This window comes from Bombus vosnesenskii, unplaced genomic scaffold (genome assembly GCF_011952255.1).
Source record: "Bombus vosnesenskii isolate JDL3184/JDL3185 unplaced genomic scaffold, Bvos_JDL3184-5_v1.1 scf7180000013579, whole genome shotgun sequence".
Taxonomy (NCBI): Eukaryota; Metazoa; Arthropoda; class Insecta; order Hymenoptera; family Apidae; genus Bombus; species Bombus vosnesenskii.
The window spans coordinates 376,855-401,729 of record NW_022883131.1 but is presented as its reverse complement, the minus strand read 5'-3'; the positions used below and the strand labels follow the sequence as shown (position 1 = coordinate 401,729).

At 36.9% G+C, this 24,875-nt stretch overlaps 1 protein-coding gene and 1 long non-coding RNA gene across 7 annotated transcripts in view; one reads left to right on the top strand and one right to left on the bottom strand.

Annotated features, from left to right (window-relative positions):
- The window catches only part of LOC117238617 (RING finger protein 44), a 40,039-nt gene that overhangs the window by 1,494 nt on the left and 13,670 nt on the right, over positions 1-24,875 (top strand). The window contains exons 1-2 of one of the 6 annotated variants that reach the window (XM_033503649.1): positions 3,825-4,194; positions 23,647-23,819. The exons of 2 other annotated variants lie outside the window; for them this stretch is intronic. Coding sequence is in view for 1 of the 4 variants with exons in the window: in XM_033503651.1 (XP_033359542.1) it covers positions 4,163-4,194 (32 nt within the window). In the remaining 3 variants the exon portion in view is untranslated. Of the gene's footprint in view, positions 1-3,824; positions 4,195-23,646; positions 23,820-24,875 lie in introns of those variants that run through there. 3 more of the 6 variants (XM_033503648.1, XM_033503650.1, XM_033503651.1) reach the window with 3 other exon arrangements.
- Positions 126-3,181, bottom strand: LOC117238628. Its single transcript, XR_004494233.1, has 2 exons — positions 1,440-3,181; positions 126-1,348 (listed from the first exon to the last, which is right to left on the bottom strand). It is a non-coding gene; the product is annotated as an uncharacterized LOC117238628 (long non-coding RNA).

Here is a 24,875-nt window from a genome sequence, read left to right as displayed (position 1 = left end):
TGATACGATATAACAATACCAACATCATAATAATGACGCTTTCTTCATTCATGTGTTTTTAACAAAAACGCGAAATCAAATTGCAATTTTCTCGTTACATTAAACGAACTTTACCGAGAAACGAATATATTTAAAACTTTTTAATTTTCATGACAACATGTAGATATATGTAAAAATTAAAGTGCGTTTTCTTCGTTTGCTCAGATGGCCAAAAGTTATAAGCAACAATCATGATTTTCTTACTGTTCCGTAAGGTCCGCTCATAAATGCATAGGATTTTGCAACATTTCTTCTAACAGATTCTACTCATACATGAAACTTGGTACGTTGGTGACTGAAATATATTACATGCAATTACAATTTTATTAATTTCAGTGTTAAATAATATATTTTTTCTATAATAAATAAAACTAGGATACTAAAATAAATAGTTAGATGTTAACCTAAAAATTATTTTACACGTCATATCCTATCGAACATTGTCGCGCGGTATATTTAAAGCATCGTGAAACCGATGATAATTTAGACATATGGATATCTTCTGCGGCCAGCTTATTTGATTATAGTCCAATATAAATTTACTGCGTGGAGAACATCATTCCCTGTAGCTACGCGGCTAACTCTATACTTATACAAGCTTTTAAACATCGGATAAAAGTTCCCTGAAAAATAGGTTTCTAGAAGCGAGAGAAAAAAAGCTTCAATGAAAATTTATAAGCATTCTACAGTGAATACTTCTTCAATAATGTTCCACAAGAAATTACAAGTGAATAATTGAATATGTCAAGACAGATATTAATTCGAATAAGAGATATATGTATGTTCGAATGATATATGTATATAACAATTCACAGGTGAAGATTAGAAAACGTCTCCAATTCATGTCTAGCTCATTTCTATTTGTTCTGTTTATCATTTGCACAGTAATTTCTGAATCATCAATCCCCGTAGAGAGTTGACACCGACAGAGACCCGATTTCGTCAGGATGAAAGACCCAGATTTCGCGAGGACGGGGCGGACCCGCAGTATGGGAACCGTATCGACGATAACACGGGCCGTCGCGTCGTGGCATTAGGGCTACGGCGTTCTCTCAAGTTCTCGTGTCAACACATTCCCGACGCCCACGATGAGTGACGCATGCGCCCTAGACGCCTGAGTCGCTCTTCCGTTCCTTACTGGCGTTCGTCCCTCTCCGTACTCTTTCTCGCTGATTCACTTGCTGATTCTTTCGGTTCCTCTCACAACGTGCACACAAAGATCCTCTCATCCTATTCCTTGGATACGCCCCTGCTTTTTGTACCGAACTCCCCTTCCCTTTCGCCACCAAGTTTGGCCGCTACGAAATTCCTAATTCGGCGAGGGTGCATAGACAATGCAAGTCGTTAAAATAATTTCTGACTTTAAAGGATTCTTCGAAAGGCGAAGTTGATGAAAGTACAAGAACGAAAATTGTATCTGAACTAATATTCCCTGTGTACAGTAGCCCCTACGTCGACCCTTTGATATGTACGCCCCTAGCAGGCGCGTAAACCTAATCGTTCTTCCCCCACCAAATCGAGTTGAACGTTGTCGAATCCCCTCCTCTTCCGCTCCCACTGCACACACCAATTTTCCAATTGATAAGGGTGCACAGTTGATACAGACTAACCCTATCCCTCCATCCTTTCTTTCGTTGTCAATCCCTCTTTATTTCTTCACTGGCTCCTGGTCTGTTTGGTGCCTTCGTTGAAAGGTTAACATCGCTGCGCCGAGATAACGTTCGTTTGTTTTTCGAAAACACCGTCGCAGTCTGTACCGCAACTTGTTTCAACAACAAAGAGAGAGAAAGAGAGAGAGAGAGAGAGAGAACGAAGATTATGCTCACGGAGAGCGTGAGAATTGTAGCGGGAAATTCAAAAGAGGCACATAACCTCGCTTTTTTATTCATCGAGAAATTACAGTCGAGAAAATTCAAGTTGGATATCGAACGGAGATCTGGGTAAAAGCAGGAGGGGAAACTTGTTCCTAGTGAGCAACCGAGTCGTACGTTACGTAAAATTAACAATCATGTTCCGAAACTCACTTTCCCGTCTGGGATTTCGGGAGAGGGAAGTTGATGGCATGAGAATGTTACGAGGTAACGCTGGGTAGCCCCAAACACAGAGCCAGTAGTATGTACTCTGACCGCACAATGCTGTCCTTTAACGGAGAAATGATTTTTCCTACCGATCAAAAAGTCGGACAGAGAGCGTGCAACTTCTTCCCAGTCATAGTCGTTTTCGTTTCGTATCGCGTAACGGGAGGGACAGATCTCTCCTCGACCAACTCTTATAAAACACTTATGTAGAATAAGTTGAGCTTTGACTCGATGCGTGACGTGTATGACAGCTGTAGCGCGGCGTTGCCACGTGTTGACTTTGGCTTAACCTAAGCGACCAACTTGCTAGCCAAGCATGTGCATTCTGATTATCTTACGTTCAAGTATTGTTATAATATAACTGTTATGACACAGGCAAATGTGAATTTGCCTTAAAGGCAAGGTGAAGATGTTGCACAGTAAAAACGTAGCGCAACTTCGTCGATATTATGCAATGTTATAAGGTTGGAGTAACAATTTATTCGTTCTACGTTTTTCGCGCTTCTTACATGAAAATAACCTATCTCGACTTAACCTATCAATTTACAATCTCGAAACTTTTTTCTTTACAATTTCCAATATATATTCTGTTCTTATTGCGTGTATTATTTCGTTTCCCATAATGGTTGAATTGAAAGGCTTTCTATGAATTTACATGAGTGGCCAGCATTCGTGTTTCACGAGGGATATCCAACCTTGTGGAAAATGTTCGCTCCATGTTCAAGTACTAGAACTTTGGCGTGTTTACTTACACGCTCAGGGCTGTGCCAGCGGGGACCCAACATGATCTTCAAGAACTGCGTGGGTGCGGCCTTTCCCTGGTCTCGAAAGAAGGGGGACCGGATTCTCTTTCCTTTTCTTTCTCTCTCTCTTGTTCGCTCGCTTGCTCAGTAGGTCCTATCTTTTTTTTTATTTGAAGGTCCCTTCATGCTCGCGGCTTTAGCATCAGCACTCCCTCGCTTTAGGGTCGTCCCTATCTTCCTTCCTCTCGACTACCCTTCACGATATTAAACCCTGTAGGATCCAGGGATGTACATACGTGTATCAATCCGCTATACGTGGATGAGTAATTTTCCCTTTTTTATTTCTATTCTTTCTTAACAAATCAACTGATGTATGATGTATCGATATGATTCACGATCACAGTGAGCAATGCGTAAATTATACGTAGGGACTCAATCTACTTACCTACTAATACAATTGCTGTACAGTTTTACATTTAATGTCGATCGATAGTATCATTATGTATACGAGTGTGCATTGGTTACGTGGTATGAAATTCGCAATTCCAAGCATGTTTGCGCTCTTTTCCATCGAATAGGAAAAGTTACACGTTTGCTAGACACAATAGCTGGTCGGATTCGTACCTTCATTGATTCTCGATTGATTTTAATCGCGCGTAAGCAACCTTACATTTCTTTATGGACATATCGTACAAATAATTACTCAAAACATATTGTCTACATGCTATCTTCTGCGATTATACTGAATTTCTGCGAATAATACAATTGCTTCACAATTTAATTCTCTTGGAACCCCGTTTGTACCGTTAGTCTTTTAAGATAATAAATCGATCAGTATCCCTTTGCTAATATTTAATATCGTAATCTTCTTCGTTCACGAATACAGATAAATCAAAATAAAGGAAAAAGTAAACTCTTATCACGTGGTCGAGAGAGCACGTATCGACCGTATCGCCGCAAAGCGAAAGTGCGGGGCCCCTTTGTCGTGGCGTACATTCATGCGGCTGGTCTCCCCCACCACCGCCAATTCTTCCCACCACGCGGCCAACTCCCCTTCTAGTCTAGCGCGAGCCGCGTTTCGCCTCAGTCTGTCGCGCGCCACGAACGGTTCAAGTTGTATGTTTCGTGTGTGTCACAAGCGGTGGTGGTTGCTTTACGTACGTGCGTGTGTGTTTCGACAGTGCGCGCGTGCGTGCATACATCGTGTGCCTTTTACGGTGTCACAGTGTATACGTGCGTCTGATACTATCATCGTGGTCTCTGCTTTCGAACGCTCGAACACAGCAACGGTGACATCGAAGCATGACAGCGACGCGGGAGTGTTACCCCATACGGTAGGAAAAACTTCCTTCCACTGTTTTTCTCCCGATTACTAATGTTCGTCTCTATTATATCTCAGATACAGCCTTAGTAGAAAAAACGTAAGCCTTGGAACAGTTACTACTAGACATACTAGGACACGCTCGGAAACGTATACAATAACGTCGCGTTAGCTGTTCAGAATTCTCTCTCTTTTTAACTGACCGTCGCTACCTCCACCACTTCTTGGAACTGATTTCTTCAACTACGATTAAGATACTAATATTTGGCACATTTGTTTATTTTACATATATAGGTGACATCAACGATTCGTTTCATTAAGTCAGTTCTGATTGGTGGGGATAACTACAGTCAGTTCACAAGGCACGATTGTACATGTAATTTGACTCAGGTTTAACAGGAAAGAAAGATACTAGACTGTTTCTAGTGATACATATATGCATGTACCTGCCTTGATAACTGACCAGATAAGATCTTGACCTGTGGCCAGTTAGCGAGAGCATCACTGTACTTGGACACAAATGTTTTGTTCGAATCGATACGCCCTCCGGCGGGCATTTCGTATCTCGTAGAACCTACACCGGAAACGCTTTTCTCTGTACACACGACTTGCAAGCGATTTACGGAACAATGTATACCGCTGCTTTTTAATCTGATAGATAAGCGCTGTCAGACCACCTTTTCCTTTTCCGCTGTTATCTGCTCCGATCGTTTCGCTCGATTCTTTCTCGGCTACGTCAATGCTTCTCTAGCGACTCATGCTCGTCACGCGTTCGGAGCGAGCAAACAGGGACTTTAATAGGGAAAATCGTGCGGTTACTATCTTTCGCACGACTACGTGGATACTTACGTATATACCCGTGTGACGATAAATAAGTACTTACGTATTTTTCATATATCTAAGGTCTACTGGCAAGCTATTTTGCCGACTGTCTTGTCTTCGTACGTCAAGGTCTCGCGCTTTGTATTGCAGTAAAAACGTTACGGAGAAACACCGATACAAGTGATACACTGTATTTAAGGCTACCTTCGCACTTGTACCCATGTATAGCTCGTTTCTCTTAGTACAATTAAAGGATAAAATTGTGATTTAGGAATTTAATACTATCCTAAACATCGTACACATGCCAAAATTAAACTTGTATGGAAATTTTCTTAAAATTGACATATCGTTATTATTTATGAAAAAATGTTTATGTGACAAAGAAATTTAACAATTTTAACAGTTTTTAACGCGATCTTTTCCTTATTATACTGATACGATACGATACTACATAGATAATCGCAGTTATTTTGAGGTTATGTATTTTCTTCTCCTGTCAGATGGCAGATAACGATTTAAATTTCGTTCGATATCCGGTTGACTGTACACACAACAGAATTTAAAGTCGTATTCTGTTAAAATCGAGGAAATTGACGTTGTTGGCGATCGTCCTTATTTCTGCCGATAAACCAAGCACTGAATCGAACTGATCGTGTGCGTTGTCGACTGACATGGAGCTGAAAGGTTAGTTACGACTATATTCCAGCCCGGGGTATTTCCGTCATCTCTGAAAATGATTCGCTGAAGGAATCGTAACCATTTTTCCCACTAATGAAAAACAACCGCGATTTAGATAGTTAGGTCCTCGTGGCGAACGAAATTATCACGAAACATATTGTCGAAGCTGTAGCCTGTAACCATCGAATAGCGTAATTTTGAGCGTATAGAAGTCGTTCTATCTAACGTTTGGAAAAAAATCTTGTTGCGTAATATTATCGAAATAATAATATAAAGATGTTAATTACTAAAATACGTAATATTGATAATAATTTTAATCGATAGCATAGATACGTTTTTTGTGCCTATGTTTTTCTCTATGCCTTTCTTTGGAGATTTTTTCTTTTCGTTTTCTTCGAGAAAGATTTTATTGAACGATAGTCTGCCCATCCAGCATCTACCAAGAGAGAAATGTGACACCAATGCGATAAACAATATTTTTCTTTCTTCCACTTATTGTCTTTTCGTGTCGCTCTTTCTCTTCTGTTTCGTATGTCGTCGTATTCGCTAGATTAGAATCTTTTTACTGTGGCGTTTCGTGTTCGTTTTAGTAACCGAGAGAAGGAGAATTGCAGAAAAGGGCCATTTCTTACTCTATTCAGAAACGACAAATTTGTGCACAATGTTAAAGTATATTTCTTAACGAATAAAAGATACTATAATTATTTATTTGAAATGCCATAGGAAGCGGACAAGTAACTTAAAAAATGAAATGTCACATTTAAATAATAATAACGTTTTATGGTCGTTGAAAGATATGCTTTGATATCTTGACCAAAATTTTCTGTTTTTTGGGGGCGAAGAAGATGATTGTGTTCTAACCGTTTGCCCTGAAGTTAGGCAATTTATTTCTTTATTCATAGTAGAGAATCAGAAATAGAATATAATGAATAAATTGAATTATTGTTACAATAGTTTTATACTATTCTTCTTTTCTCCCTATTTTTCAAGAAATGTAAGGTTATGTTTGCTGCTTCGACGTAGAAACGTTTTGTTTAGCTCATCAGTTTGCTTTGGTCACTGGTTACGTTGCAACCACCTTGAACTCGAAACTCTATTGTATATCTTATTTTACGTTTGTCTTAAAATCTATTACCATAAATTAAAGTTACATTTTTAAGTAATTTATTCGTTTTCAATCATTTCATAAGAAATGTATTATTCGTACATGAAATTAACATTGTTATACAGAAAATATTGATAATGAAAGCTTCCTTTTAATTAGATAAATACATATCAGAGAGAAGAGTAAAATAATATATAATTTAAAAGATAATAAAAATTTAGTTACATGGAATATATCACGTTTCAAACATTAATTTCCGGAAACGAGGCAAAATTGACTTAAGCCTCGTTTACCTTAATTTTTTTTATCTTCAGAATACATATTTCACAATCCCAATAAAAAGTTTTAATCTTCTTTACGTAATTTTATTTCATTCCTTCTCAGTAATTTCAAAGAAAATTTATTAACTGTAAATTTAGATTTAAAGTAGATATAGCAATAATTAACTTTAATGTTTGGTACGTACTACAGATTTGGAATATATATTTGAGGTAATAAGGGAAAGTTTTGAAATTTCATTTAACAGTTCGCAGTCCTTCAAATTGCATGTAGGCGGAGATCTCTGGAAAGTCTTAAAATTTAGAACATTCATCTATATTCTATGGAAAATATAATTCGCTGTAGAATTAACTTTAGACATTTCTACATCAATCATCTTTTTCTATTTCTATTGTATCTATACATTATATATAGTTATATGTTAGATAATAAACTGCAAGTTATTTCCAAAAACTTAATAATTCAATTTAAAATTCATCATTCGTAAAACCAATCGTAAAGAGCAAAATTACAGGACGAATTATCTTATAAAAATGTTCAAAACTCTATCTACTCTGTACTAAAATTTATACGAAACGCTGGAACTTTTTCAGAGATATTTTCAGAACTAAAATTACTTAATCAATTAAATATTTCTAGAATATACTTGAACTTTTTCCTAAAAACAGTCAAAACGGTTATTGTTATTACTATTGATCAAATTACTATAGATACCTATAATACAACGAAAGCAAAGAAGTTGTTCAATGTTATATTCTGAATATAATTAAAAAAAATATATATATTGTACAAAACCGAGGAACACAGTGAATCATCAGAATTTCTCAAGACGTCACGCGATGCATCGTGTAGCTCGATGTTTCGTTACATCCGTGCGGGCACCGTTTCCGGTCGCCGCTTTCCGTAAAACGTCGTTGGAACCGAAAGCTTCGTTTTCTTTGCGAATTGCATGGAATTACGGCTCGCGTATTCTCGTTTCGAAATCAACCAGCTAAGCCAGCCTACCATCTTGCTGCTATCTGCCTGAGAATATGTTCAGGAAAACGATGTATGTGAGGAGTTCAAGACTTGTTGCGAGGGACTGAAACCAGCCAGAGGCAGGTGGTACCTGAAGAAAGGCAGCAGGTCCACCTGGGTTTTTTTCAGGAAGTGCACTTCGCCCGTACACCGAACGGTACCTTCGTATATCCTTAGTTGGAAGGGTCCCTTCTATGGAATTGTACTATATATAAGTACTGTATTGCGAATGATGGGAACATGGCAATTGGTAGGAGGGTTGGAAATCAACCCTTACGATAGTAAAAATTTGGTTGACATAAATATTGAACTATAAAGATTGTTAGTTATAATTATTGTAGAATTCTATAGATTTTTCATGCTTCTTCAAGGTATACAGTTTATTATATTATACATAAATGCACTATACTATATTTGATGGAAATATAGCATTTGGTAGGTTTAGAAATCAAACATTACAGTAGTAAACAGTTTATTGATGCAGCTGTTGGTAATATAAGAAATGTTCGTAGAAATTATTATGGAATTTTCTATTGATTTTCTTTCTGGTACTTACTCGAGTGTAAAGTATAGATGTAGAGGATTTAATTATGGTGCGAGGACGGTCATGCTGTGTGTACTAAAATCTATCTGAGGATTAAATGGTACATAACCAGTAAGAATTCTTGAACTTAACTATTATATTACTTTAATTAGATATTTGTTGAATGCTTTTTCGGAGGTTTCCGTTACTCGACCGTCTTTGTGACAGTCCAGGTCATTTATATTGTTCAAATATTTTACTCGAGCTTATGCTTCAGTACACGACCAAGTCTAAGAACTTCTTATATTTCTACCGTTGCTGTTTATCAATGGAGAAGAACCTTTCAACCTTTCCGTACTGTTTTGTGTCCGTAATCTTTTAATCTTCCATGTTTGTAAGCGTTTCTGACGGATTTTATATCTTTCGAAACTAAGAAATTTCAACAACTTGAACAAGCCTCGGCCAGAGTCATAGCTCTCCATTGTTCCTCATTTTCGATGGCGACCCTGCGGAAATCGAGAAATTCCCTTGAACGCGGTCGTTGGACCGCGATACGGGTCTTTCTATGTACCTCACGGTCTTGTTTTTCGTGAAAGTGACGTGTATAGTCGTTGTTCGTGACGTATTATTAATCTTGCCGATGACGTGACGTCTTTCGATCCTCGAAGCGGATCGAACGTTCGGGGAAGAATGCGTGTTCTTCTGTGGAAAGCTGATGAAATCGTCGATATAAATCCGTGAAATGGTCGTTTATATACAGATCTATACGTTTACGGTTTGTTGAGGATTTCCCTTTTCTTTTCTTTCTGATTTCTTCCATTTTGATCGAATACCGGCGAATAGAAATAGGATTTAATTACAAAGTATTGGAAAAGTGAAATTGAAAAATTTGCGTAACTAGTATTTTACATCGTAGAGAAATAAGTTAGAATATTATGGGATTGTAGATTCGCGTTTACAACTAGAAGATAGAAAATAGGCAAAGTAAAAAATTAAAGTAATTGATATAAGATGGTTATAAGGATGAAAATTATTAATAGCTGACATTGTAAAGAAAGAAATTAGGATATTATATATAGAGTTGTAGATTTCAATTTGAGGGAAGGATTAAGAATGAAGAATAGGATGGAGTCTAAGTAATTTGCGAGCTTCGTAGTTGTGGTATGTGCAAATTTGATTTGAGAACAAAGAATTGAAAAAGCGATAGAGCAACTAACGAATGATAGTTTAAATTACGTGAAGATGAATCGCGGTGAAATTGTATCTTGGAATTTGAATAAATCTTTAAGGAAGAAATATGTTTTACGTGTATGTGGGAGAAAATTAATGCAAATAATTAATTAACAAGTCTTTTTCTAACTCTAAACTATAGTAGACTTTTCAACATAAAATTTAATTTAGAGACAATTAATGACGGCGATGTTTATGCAAATTCATCTAAGGAAACGAATAAATCTTCGAGAATACAAATAAAACAATCCTTTCGTACGTTGCTCGAACTTGAGACATCTTTCAGTGTCAGAAAAATGCAATGGGCTAGAAAATGACCGATAGAACGCAGCGGAGAACGTGATAGAAATTGTAATGGAGTTCGATTAAAGGTAAATGGAATTTAAATAATGAACAAACGAATGTCATAACGGTATAAACGTAGAATGCGAATAGAATATTCGAATTCGTTCGAGTATCTTGTAAAACAGCTTCGAAATATCCTTTGATAAAACTCTGTCCATACTCTTGATAAGAATATGCAGAAAGACGTAAAAGATATCATGGCATTGAAGGAAACAAAAAACGATTTCGCAAGGTAATGCTTCGTTGCAAAGGAAAATGTTGATCGATCAAATGTCGTAGCGAGTTGTATATTGAACTTGGATAGATTTCGTATAACAAACATTTGTGTTCAAATTTTCTTCGCGTCCGCGATCAATTTTAAAAAATTTACGTCACTAGAATATATATCGCTGCTTTATTCCGATAGCGGCGCAACTTAAAAAATGTAAACTTTAAAGTAGAAGCGTTTTAACGCTTACAAAGAAATCTTCGTGAGTCATTCGAACGACGTTACGAGGCTGACTTAACACAAGATATGCCACTATTCGCGAAAGCAGTACAAGCTTGCACTCGAAGCGTCGCAAAATTACCGAAGATGAGCGAGTGTTGTAAAATTAAGGCCAGGTTTATAAGTAATAATTTTGCTCTCTGACGCGAAACTGATGAACTTACAAATATACCGTTTCACATGATAAATATAGAAACAGAATGTAAGCCTTCTATCGAACGAAAGCAAATTTCAAATTTTTTTATTCGTGTTACCATCGAAACAAAGAAGCTATATATATATATAACTAAATACGTAACAGAATCATGAACATCCTATAGTAATGATACAATTGTTAATACTTCGTTAGAGAAAAAGAGAACTCATTGTTTATTATAATACAATGATTACGAACGATATGTACATAAATAATAATTGTACGATATAACTACTACAATTGTACAGTATAACTATAACTTGTACTTAAAGACTGAATTTATCAAATCCTTAAGACGATCGTAAAATTATCGTAATGAAATATCTCGGCATCTTTTTATTATGTATATTCAAGAAACAACAAGGCTAGGTTAATACACCAGCCTTCCACGGCCACATATTCGCATCGATATGGAAATGTAGCAGTTCGTGTATTTCTACGCGTCGTAGTATTGTCATCGAAGATCTTGCAGGATCGTCTTTTGTCAATGCGTCACGTTCAAAAATAAGTACTCTAGATTTCTTTTGGTTGCAAAGGGAGCTGTATACAACAACGTGCATCGCGATTTGCTCGAGATCTTTTGCCGCGTACGAGATTTCTTTACCTCGAAATCTCTCTAAGTCGGTTCCTACAAAGTTTTTCATTTTTTCCTGTTGTACGTTGTATTCATCTTCTTTAATTTTATTTTTCTTCGTTCAATTGTAATATTTCCTAATTTTAGTATAGAAAAATTCCTACCAGCGTTGATAATTATTACAGCCTTACGAACGTAACAGCTTGATCCATTGAAATCTGTTGTAATTTTCTTCGGACGATTGCAAATATTTCCATTTGATGCTTTTCTTTAACGAATTAAATCGCGATATTCAGATTATTTGTTGTATCGTGCGTATTGTATTTCTCTTTGGGATACGTGCGTGAGTTCTTGTACAAGAAATTCGTTTGCATCATCGTTCTTCCACTGGCAGATAGAGATACCGTGGTATTTGTCAATAACGCGATAAAAAGTTGCGATCGAGTCAGCCATTAGCGTTTCGTGTTTCGATCAAGCTTCTCTGGATGCGTCGATATGGAATTGTTTAAATAAATCATGGATTCCGGAGCTTCTTTTTCAACTTTGTCGATCGTTCTCAAACCTTATTTTTAATCGGAAATTGGAAACACAAAGTTCGGACGAGGATAGATTCAGTGATACTTGTATACGCGATACAAGGCATATAATCTTGATTTTTTTATCAGACGAAGTATAGTCTAGAGTTGAGAAATCGACTATTCAGAACTTTACTAGGCTACGTACATCAGATACGTACGTTCGGTGTAATTCTTCGATTCACAGTTCATAATCTTTTCTCTTTGAAGTTTATTTCCATATAGGTGCATACTGAATTTAACTATATATATATCTGTGTAGTACTGTGAATTTTAAAGATATATATATATATATATATATATATATATATATATATATATAACTATAAGATATCTTTAAAATTCACAGTACTACACAGAACATAATATACTGTATTATAAAATTCTATCGGTAATTTGATCTTTTAGAAAATAAACAAACAATTGTAATTTGCAAAACGTGTACCGCTATGATAGTTAAAGTGGTTCGTCACCGTCAGACATAGAGGAAAGACAGGCCACTTCCAATCTTTTATTAGCTATACCATATTGTATCTAAAATTTGTTCAAAGGGACGTATTTTAAAATCTTTAGACAAAAACAGCAATTTTACTACTATTTTATAGCCGTCTAATAAACATATATTCCGTATTGCACCCTAATACCAATCCCTCTATCCCTTAAATTTATTACTTTCGCATTTATATTCCGAGCTTACGCAACACCCTCGTTTAATTCTTTACTTTCAAACGTACGAGCTACGTACAAAAATAAGAATCTTTTCAAAGCTACTAAAAGGTCTTGAAACCCATTTGGTACATTGTACATACTTAAATACTGTTCTCTGTTATCCCACCGTTTCACATTGTGATATATATGTATTGTAAAATTTATATATATGCATATACACTTTTGTTTGTTTTATCGACATAAAATATCTACAATCCATCCCTTCAGATGATTAAAGGTAGATTTTTTAAGTAATTTGGACGTCTTTGTTGATACAGTTTACAGCTCGATGACCAGAGTCTTATTTCGATTTTAATATAAGATACAATAGTTTCGGTTTATACGTGTAACTATTTTTATGGTTGTATCGAGTTTATAGGAAATAGAAAAGATCAGATCTACGTACCTTTGCTTAGCCATTTTCTCATCCCCCTATAAAACATCATGCGAAGAGGCGGTTTTCCAAGTCTCTCTTCTAATCTCTCCTCCTTACCTGGCTACGATTGTGGATCGTCGAAAGATCGAGTTCCCTCGGGGACTGGCCACAATATCCATCATTACAGGGGACGTTAGAGGAGGTGTAGTGGCGAGGAGGGATGGTTGTAATTCGCCGCTGCGGTATGCGGGCACGGTGACGCATACGGGCTCTCTCTCTCTCTTCGGCTCTGAGAACTCCTCCGCTGTTGCCTTGCGTCGGTTTCGCGAAGAAAAACCCGCGGGGACGAAAAACGGTGGATAAAATACTCCTAAGCCCAGCAAACGCCTGCCCTCGACGCCATATGCGGGCGCGTGCACGCGTTTTACGAGTTTACTGGCTAAATTGGCTGGGATCATGGGTGACACGGTTAATAGAGGTTCGTTAACCGCTTTTATATCGACGAATTATGCCTTGTATAGAATATTACACGTACAGTGGGTAGGTTTGTTATTTACGCGAGTAGGGCTCGATTTGTTTGGTTAATATGCCTTTGATAAGATTTTGATAAGATGGTTTTTGTATTCTCGTAGAATCTTCCATAGCAGAGAAAATTAACCTCAAAACTGGCGTGTAGCACACTGGCTTTGGCGTGTAGTGATATAGGGCGCGCAGCCACGCGCTTTCAAACCCCATTATGTCAAAAGCGGCAGTTGCCAAGAGAAAAGACTCGCTGCTGCATTTTCTACTCGCTTTTCTCGCGAAGAATTTCGTGCTTCAACCTGTTCTGTATACCTTCCGTCTGTCTACGCTCGAAGCAAGATTCCCTTCGCGTTAACCTACTACAAAAATTCGAAACTTTTTCGTATATTATCGACGACTAGCACGCAGCAGTTACAAATCGAATCGCGATGATTCAACGGAAAGCGAAAAAAGTCAGAAATATAAAACCATGGTCGTTGGAGTCACACGAACAAGTCATGCGGCTAATTTCTCAAAGCGAAACAGGCGAATATGGACTCGTTAGTCATCGGTTTGCCTGTGTTTGCGAACATCGACTAACAATAAGAGACCAGGGGCAGCATGACGTGTACGAATGTGTACGCTAGTTTTTCGTCCATGGTCCTGATCGTTGTGCTCGCATAAACAAACGCTGATGCACAACTACGAAGGCCACGGTATAATACCGTACGATAGAGGCAGAACAGGCTCCCGTTTCCGGATTGTTGCTTTTAATTCCATTTGTTTATTTCGAACCAGTAGGTCCAGTTCAGCAGGGCTAAACGTAGGTACCTGTTACCGTACGTACGTACGCATAAATTAAAGCGTCGCTGATCGTCGTCGTGATCTACGAGGAAAAGGTTCGAGCGAAGAACGAACATTCCCCGAATACAGAGCAACGGTGGTCGATTAAATTTCGATACAGTTGTGTCAGCCAAATTCAAATTTTCTTCCAATCTGCCGAACAATCCTAAATTTAAAAATCAAATCCTGTCGGTGGAGTGCGGGTCTTTAGGTGCTTGTGGGGAAACTATACAGAACGTGGACAGTACGCAAAAGTCTCTAAAATATTCAATGTATAACGCGCGTTATTTATAATAACGAGACTATTTTGATGAATCGTTGAAATTATTCCGATGAAAAAGCAGCTAAACATACGTCGTTTTTTAGCATTGTTTTATTTTTTTAGTATCGTTCTGGAAGGCATTTTACGGTTTATATGTGTACATGGATTATTTGAGCGTAGAAACTAACGGAATAAATGGAAGAAGGTTAAGAAGAGGGAGTTTATTCGAGAAGCTTAGTACGAAGTGAGAATATAAGATGTTTTAGAAGGTTGGTGTGGCGTGGTGAGAAAATGAAATGAGCCATCCGAGGAAGGTTTGTTAATCCTTTAAGAATTTTATTTGCGCCTGTACTGGATACTGTGTTTTGTTTTCGCGTCCATTTCACTGGCATAGTTTTAATATAACAAAATTGCTTGAATTTATGGAAGTATATTTCGTGGTTCGGTATGAATCGAATTATTAACAGCTTAATACTAAGGTATATCTTATATGAAACTATAATTACATAATGTTCCATGTGATAATTAAATTCGAAGTTTAGTACAAGTTGAACTATATTTCTGATATAAGATTACGATCAAATTGTGGCCTGTTTTTGGAATCTGAAGATGTATTCGAAGAGTTTCTTGAAGATTTCTACAGGATTATTTCTACGTATAAGATTTCTCCATAAGATTTCTTTAATCTCATTTACTATTGAATTATGGTCGTGAAATATGATATTGTGTGCACGCGGTACATACATATAATATTTTTAGAAAAGCTAAGAAGAAAAAAAATTCGCCTTCTTTTTACAACGGTCGAGGAAACAGTCCGGTAAGCTTTCGCTGGTATCTAAGCTCGATTATTTCAATGATCTCGTTATTTATCGATACATAGTACAGTTGGTTTTCGCATCTCTCTTATTAGGGGTTGCATCATAGTACGCGCTTGTATCAAATTAACCCCCTGTGTCTTACAAGTTACACTTGTCGCGTGGAAAACACAGTCCAGAGGTGATAACGAGTCACACTCGTGATGCTGGGTGCGCTCCAAATGTAAATATACAGGGTGTCCCAAATAGCACGTTAATCACCTTACGCGTTAACTAGAAAACCAAACTATAAATTCCATCGTCGAGAAAGATAAACTCTAATATCACGAAAAATCATTATTCTCCATTTTTATTACATTCTAATCAGATTATCCCACCCATAGGATATATCATACTACTTTTTTTTTTTTTTTTTTAATCAGAGGACGTCGAATCTTTTCTTCACAAGAGTTCTCTTCGACAATTTATTACGGCAATTTATTAAATTATATTTTAATCTTTGAAAGCATACAGATTTTTCTAATCAAATCTAATTTTATCCAGAAATTTCTTTTTATTTTTTCTAAAATATATCTTTCGTATAATGTTACGGTAAAATTCGCGATATTTGAACAAAATGACAAAGCTCTTAAAATATTACCGAAAATACATCGCATCATTGTTTGATCGATTCCAATCCACAATAATAATATTTCACGTAATAAGAATCGAAATAACTCTATCGAAAGTCGAAATTATTCAGACTGAAACGAACGTTATTCGTTCTCCGGAAGCTCGTTAGGTCTCTTGCATCGCGAGGAAACGCACCATCCTCCAGAAGTCGAATGTTCTTTACCCAGAGTGGACCTTGAATATTTTAACGCATCCTCGTTTCTTCTCGAAGGCTGCTGGTCGATCGTTGCCGCTTCACAATCGTTCGCCTCTGCTATCTGTTCGTCTTATCTTCGTTCAAAAGCGAAAGAACTTCATCGAACGCATCGAAACCAACTCCATTGTTTTTTTCTTTTTTTTCTTTTTACGGAAATAGAAAATTCTAGAGACTTCACTTTCAGTGTTATCGTTTACCGAGTTACTCGGTTTCTCAAAACGCGATTTGAATGACTTTATAAGTTATAATTACTTCTCTATAGCGTTGGTATTATAGTCGTTAGGAAGCTTTGCAATTTTCTACTTGACTCATTTACGTGCAGGTATAAAATAACGAAATAAAACAAAGAATGGTGGAACGAACGATTTAAGAGCGATGGATACTCGAGGGAATCGACAAACGTAATACAATGTCATAAATGTCACACATATTGAATCTTATTGTACGTTGTTAATAATTCGCCATAGGCAAATATATTTTTTTGACATTTCGATTTATATCCAAGCTTACCTTTCTTTTTATTGTTCTATGCTTACAAAATATACGTGTGGAGTTTATAAAATATCTATCGAGTCTCTGCTATATTACGTAAACTTTCATCGAGTCAAGCGTTTGAAACCTTTTTCACCAAAAATAAAAATCTCCGAGTCTCTCTTTGTTCATATCATCAACGATCCAATCTGCATATAAAGAATTGAAATTTATTATAGATAAAATACTACAAGTATATATGTATATGTATGTCTTCTTGTACATAGCGTCAGAAATCGTAGAAATTTTATTGATAAAAAAAACAGTTATATTTGAAATCGTTCGTTCGTCATTTTCTTGCTTTTATTATATCGTGAAAGGGTTGCAGGTCAAGTACGTACTTCGATCTTTATTAACTGTACGCTTGTCTTTTAGTTGTTTTACGTGTAATAAATTTCGACAATTATATACGTGTATGATCGTGAATCGTGGATCGTACCATGAAAGAGTTAATTCCGATTTACTACCCTATACTACTCTAGACTAGGTTACCGAATACTCTTTTCCTCCACCGGTACTTGTAATTTCTCATAACATAATAAATAACATAACAAATCATTGGCCCTACAAGATGCAAAGCAACATCGAAATAAAACTCGTTTTCGACCAGTCCATTCACTATCAACTTCACAGAGAGAGAGAGAGAGAGAGAGAGAGAGAGAGAGTGAGTGAGAGTGAGAGAGTTGTCTGATCGTTTCCAGTTCAATCAATAGCGGCCATGTTGCCATAAATCCGTGCATCGAACCAACTGTACACCTCTATATCTATTAGATCGCTTCATATCAAATGTCCCTTTTTTCGAAATGAAACTTTAACTATACGTTCTTTGGAACAACACGTGTACTTGATCAAAGTTATCTCTACGCTACGTCCAATTAATACGCGTTTTCCATACGTTCGTTCTGTTCTTATCATAGGAAAAATGATCGAGAAGGTATCGATAAACTCTATCTTTTTCTTAATTTTTCGATTCTAACAAGAGAACACCTGATGGGTGTAATTCATCAGAAACTAAACGATCAAATATGTTAATAACGTAGCTCAATCGACGATAAAACAAAATTTAACGAATCATCAAGAATGACTCTACACGTTTCGATCTGCCAATCTGGTTCTCAGAGTAGAACGCCTCAGCTAATATATAAAATACACGATCGAATGTATTACGATACGTAAAACGTTGGAATAACAATCAGCCGGAACAATAACGAGAAAAGAGAATTGCTCCGCAAAGAAAGTTCGATAGAAAACAGAAAATCCACCGAGTCCATCCCGTGCATCCTTTGAGGAGAGCGAAGTGGAAATTTCTCTATCCCTCTTCCTCTCTATTCCTCGTTCATTCGCTTCGTCTTCCCTCCCTTTCGTCTCTTGGTCGCTCTCTCCAGGGTGCCAGCCAGTTTCGTGATACGAGGCGGCCTGGATCGATAGAGAGCAGCTCAAGCTCCTTGGTGTTCCTCTCTCTCTCTCTCGTTGAGTTCCCTGATTCCTCGAGGACTCCTGAAGGTGCACCAAAAGCATTTTCTCTCGATACGAACGAACAGGAACCAAGCACGTAGAAGGAGAAAAAAGGGTGATATGTAGAGAAGAGGGAGAATGATAAAAAGAGGGAACAAGGTCTCGACCTGTACTGCCACCGCCCTAGGGACCACCTTTTGTACGTTTCGGCTTTTTAAGGGCTATTCGAGTGGACGAACGAAGGTCTACGGCCCTGCCCGTGAGACACCGTGCCAACAGCTGGTGGAAAAATCGAAAACGCAGCTGCCGTCTTCTCGAGCGGCATAAATTCCAGCCTTTATACATACCCTCGTCGACACTGGCCAACGTCTTCAATCCGCCTTGATCATCAGCCTCGGAGTTTTCGGTCGAGAATATAATCGTGGGAGGCTTTGGTTCCTACGTTGCAACTTTGCTCGCCCGGAACTGGTTGGCTTGCTCGCTCCGGCATCAGCCGCTCATCGTGGTTCGACCAGGTTGCTAAAAAAATGCATCGAGTTGAGAGTTATGAAATGGAGAATGAATCTCTTGCAGTCTTGCGGTTTTTAGTACAGGTGGTTTGGCTTGAGTTTTCGGTCTTTGATGTCTTTTTATTCTTCTTCTTCTTTTACTTCTTCTTGAATCTTTTTTCATTTATTGGATATTTTGGTTGTGTGTGGCAAAGTGCCGCCGAGTTGAGAATTTTGAAACGGAGAATAATTCCTAGAAAATTGCGAGTTTAGGTTCTCGAATAGACAGGCCTCTGAAGAATCCCTAACATAGCGTCATTGGATACAAAATTAGAAAAGACACATGGAAGCTTCGAAATGGACGATTCAAAGAAATGGAAAATGAAAATCCTTACGACAACAGTCTCCTATTTCCAAATATAAGAAAAATGTGCTTGTAAGTTATCGGCCATAACACTTTTAACGCTTGATATGATATCGAGGTAACCTTCAAACTTCCAACCGTTTTCGAAATGGACGAAGATTCACTTTATGCTGTTACACGTGTCGCGAAAAGAACAGGTGTTTTGACAGTAAACTAGACGACTTCGATGTACATACACCTACGTTTATAGGTATTACAACGCTTATAGGAAACGCGACGAAGTTTAGAAATTATTAGAAAATTACTGTATCCTACATACAGTGTACATATATACACCCACGTTCGTAGATGTTGCGTGAAAATACCTAAACTTCTGTAATTCGATGATCAAATGTTAAAATTTGTCGTAGAAAAAATATCACCTAGAATTTGTGCGTATTCTAAACTTGAAAAGTAAATTTAAAAAACTGTCTACGCCTCCGATTCGATAATTAAACGCAGAAATAAAATTTTCCAAAGTACCTAAATTTCTTTATCTCGTCTTTTATACCTTTCATAAAAAAAGAAAAATATTAAAATCTAAAATTCGTGTTAGGAAAATATGAAACGACGTTTACGTGTATCCTACAAACCTAAATTTTTAAGAATACTTAAATCTTCGGACCGTCGATTAAAAGGTAAAATCCATTAGAATTCCATGGAATCGTGATGGTCCGGGTATCGTGACCCCGTTCACGCCAGCTTTTGATCACGTCGCCGCGCCGTCCGGAACGGTGTACGCGTTTCTCGCCGCGATTCCTTCGTCCTCGTCTCAGACGGTTTTTGCGTCGGCCGCGTCTCGATAGAGTCGCTACTACGAGAGAGGAGTTTAAAGGTAAACGGGTTTCTCGCAGACGCGCACATCGCCACATCACCAGGAGCTCTGGCCTCTCTCGATCAGATCCACCAGCACTAACGTACGTGTACGAGGTTTCAGCGACCAGACACTAACGTTGGAAATTTTGAACTGTGATTGCCAATTTTAAGGGAACCAACCGCAGTTCAACTGCAATTTCATGCATATATCAAAGATCGGAATGTTTAAAAACGTAAACTGTAATTTAAAAAATTCGTATGGCAATTTTAAAGAGTTTAACGAATTTAATAAATCAAATATCGGCAGATTTTTAAGTTACAATCTGTGATATACGAAGGGGAATTACTCTTCGAAGCAAGGCCGAATTAGGATCTCTATAAAAAATTTGTTGAAATTGAATCAACATCCGAGTACTGGAACGTCGAAGGTTACATCCTTTGTTCGAACCATAAGCGCCGTCCCTCCTCGTCTGACGAAAATGGACCTCTGCCATCGCCAGGTACAAAGCCACCGAGACGTTCTTATTATTGCGTCAAAGAGACGTATTAGACGTTAAGTAGCGTTTAATAGCACCTGTTACGTTACTTCGCCCATTGCCTTACCTCTGTTAATGATATACAACACCCAAGACATAGTAAATATCCAGCATATGGTACATTTACAGTAACTGCTCACCGGTGCACGTGCACCGTTATCCCTTTAAAGGAAGGAATAAATGCCAGTGTAGTAGATAAAAAGAAAGATATCTGCCGCAATAAATAATAAATAATTACTTAATAGCGATAAAACGACATTTTTGTGTAATTTTATGTAAAATATGAAATAAATATTTTAATTTTGGAACGAATGGTCGATACAGGATGATTCAAAATATGAAAATGTTTTTTTAATTATTTCGTGGAGTAATCATTTATGGAATAGATGCTTTTTTTTCTTGTAAAATAATATACAATTATCTTATGATCTTATAACTGTAGTTATTAAATATTGGTTTAGTAATGGATATATAAATTGCAAAATTTTCCTTTTTTATTACTTTATCTTCTGAAAGATTCTTCGTTACTCCATAAGGAAAATTTTGAATTTGCTGTTATTAAAGCGGAGAGTTACTTTGTTTTCCTCTTGGATTAACTATTTCATGAATTTCGGTTGTTAATAAGAATTAAAAGATCAGACAAAAATTAAACGTATTTGTTCGCTATCTTGTATTAGATACTCTTATCTCCCCGCGTGACATATGGCACGTTCACCTGGCGCCCTTGTGCAACCCATCTACTCTCTCGATACCAAGATCGACGGTTGTTGCTAAAAATTCTGCCCGACCAACAGATAATTCCATTATTCATTTTTATTTACAGTTTAATGCATCGTCTACCTTCCTCGGTTAAATATTTATTTTGAGTTGTAGTATATCTTTAAATACCCCATTGCAAGGTCCTTTCTACTATCCTGTCGAAAAAATACAAGGAAATTTATTTATAGATCTTTCGGAATTTACATTTAAAAAATTACTTCACGTGTAACATAAATTTTTATTTCAGAAATATTTTTAAAATATATTAAGTTCGACAAACATTAGTCTAAACAGAATTACGTTTCGCAAAATTTGCAAATAATATACTTCAACTTTAAATTATTAAAAAAAAGAAAGAAATTACCATCTTTGAGATATTCGTTTGAACTCTTAAGAAATATGGTCTTTCTTCGACGACATGATAAAAATTTCTTTAAACACTATCTATCCAATTATATACTCCGTATAAAATGAACCGTTCTATTAAATTTTCTTCTCTCAATATAAAAACATTGAAAACGCGCGAGCGAGAATTACATGCACTTCAACCGCCATATTGTATAGCGTAAACTTTACCATCACCTAACCAGCCAGTGTTGACATAAATTCCATGCCAAGAACATCAATTCCACCATCGTATAACCAAGTAATCGTTAGCTATCGCGACATTTCCCGTCCACTCGCATAACAGAAGTTCCATGAGCGCTAACGCAAGGAGAACATGTGCCATCAGGCCCAGGAAAGCGAAGAGACTCCATGTCCACTGTGATGCACGTCCGACAAAACTATCCTCTTCAGTCCCAGTGTCTTGATAATACTTAATTTCATACTTAACATCGTTCCAACAAATCTCCTATATCTCGACTTCAATGAGGATCTTAAATCCTATAAATGAGAATTTTCGATACAGAAAACCACGGTATCGAAACTTTATTTCGAAAGACAAGAAGCAAAAACCCGTGTATTTGACTACGATGAGAATTTTCAGTAAAAAAGGGTATTCCTATGTTATGTTGGACTTGCATAAAAATCTCATCTACCATCGGCGAGAATCTTTTTATAGAACGTAGAACTCCAGAAGAAGGAATGGTATCCTTGCCCAGGTCGAAAATTTGCTACAATCGGAGGCTTATTTCCAGTCGTCCAGGATACGCATATATTTTTATTTTGCTTGGGCTGTGCTGGGCCATGGCCTGCACAAAAGCAAAGAGAGAGGTTGGCCCAAAGCAACGGGGCCTGGATATTCCGGTTCATTTAATCGTTTCTTCGGACTTCGTGGTCAGGACCCTGGGTCTCTCATTCCTCTCTGGGTTTCTTCACGAGGAGACGAGAAATCGAAAGAAAAAAATGACGACGATGTGCCGTGGGTACACAAAGGAACCAGAAAATGGTACCTCTAGACAGCGTCATAGGACGCTGCCACCCAAATTGCCTCTCGATCCCATGAAATATCTTCTTTCGACGAAAAGAAACGCATTTTTTTCGAATTTTGCGAACTTCGATGATTCTTGTAACGATATATGCAACGATTAACACGTCGAAAATATTATAAGATAAAAGCCATTAGTGGTTAATGTTGTACTTATTTAAAAGAACTCGTTGTTCTCTTTTTTTTTTTTTTTTAAATCGTGTAGCATGCTTGAATCTTTTGAACGGGAATGAACATGCTACAATTTCACGCAATACTTGATATATTTTGTATATTTTTCCATATTATGTGCATTCTTCCATCTTCAAATTTCTCATAAATGGATAAAAATTGCCAATCTAAGAATAAACTATTTTCACTTTAAATTCTAATATATTGTTCGTATGTCGTTGAAACGGTATATTGTTACTTTAGATTTTAAATCCGAAGAGCCACAATTATGTCAATATTTTGTTATGCAGATAAAGCTATGTATAATATATAGTTATTCATACATTTCCCAATAATATTGCGTAACTTTTAAAAATTATTTTACAGTTTGTTCCTTAATGGATTGATCGGTACCACTGCTATCATAGAATCATGTATCTATCACCAGAAATCCACGTCTGTTAACTATTGTGCATCCTCTGTGCTCTTTGCATGAAATGCTTCTCCTTCTTTTTTTACGCTATTCTGCTTCCAGTATTTACTTATCAAATGAATTTAATCTCCTTTTTTAAAATTTCCACTGCTTCATGGACAACTAAAAAATAGCTAATTAATGATTCTTAATTATTGTAGTATGTAGGTAGCTTTGTATGCTTGATGAATTTGTCACCGTCTGTTTCGTATGCTCCTGTAGCTTTTCACGCTTGAACGTCAGAACGTGGCTCGCGTGTCGACGGCCCATCGAAGAGGAGCGATTTCGACGAACACATTTTTTCCTTCAGAACGTATGCTCAGGCTGATTGAATTGATGAACGACAGGAGAACGAGAGAAGAGGACGTCGTGGTCTCGAAGGAGGCAATGACTTGGTCGTTGATCGTCAACGTTTAACGCATCTGGACCTGTCGTAACTTTAACGAACTCCGAATCTACAGGATGTTTCAAAATTTAACGCTACATTGATATATTAACCCCTCCAAAACTGAATTTTGTCCACTTTTCGTTTATGTATAAAATTATTTTTTTATTAGTTACTAGTAACAAAGACATATTTTCTAATTTGGCATGATTTTGTAAAGAAGACATTAATGCACTAAAATTTGAGTCTAGTTTTACTGAGAACAAAGTACATTTATCGTTTAGTTAATTAATGATTATACTCGACGATCTTTTTTTCTCGCGAAGTAGCAAAATTAATAAAAATACGGAATAATCTTAAAATAATCTTATGGCAAGTGAAAAAAGGAACCAAGATTTTGAAACACCCTGTATAAAATCAAGCTAGTAGTATAACGTCGCTCGTGCATCGCTAGACCAAACAGAGGTTAACAAATGATAATTTAAATTTCAATGATTATCAATTTTCATCTTCGCATCGAATCCCGCAATTCTTTTTTTCTTTCTCTGCCCCTCTTTTCCCTCTTATCTCTTTTCTTGGATTTCGACGACGACGTCAACATGTGCATAAACGAGCAATAAAATCGACGAACGGTGATTTCATAAATATTCCTACGGAATTATTAAGCGTGATTTGCATACGTTGCAAACGCAAACCGCGATTCGCTCCTTTTCATGACGGGATACGCGAGCACGATGACGAGAGCGTGAACGTTTGCTAACGGCGAGCGAGAGAAACAAACATCAGTGGCAGTATTATTCTTTCACAAAAAAAAAAAGAAAAAAATTAAACAAGTAAACGAGTAAAATGAAAGTTTAAAAAAATAAGAGAGAAATTAAGATCAACGAGATCGTGGTTTTTGTAAAGAAAGAAATTGAACACACAAAACAGTAACAAAGATTAAACTAAGCATAAGAAAGACATAAAATTATTTTTAGCTTTGTTACATAGATATTAAATGACGCAATCTGGACCAGAATCGAAAGTTAACAGTTCAGAACCTTAACTGAAATAATTAAAGTTTGAA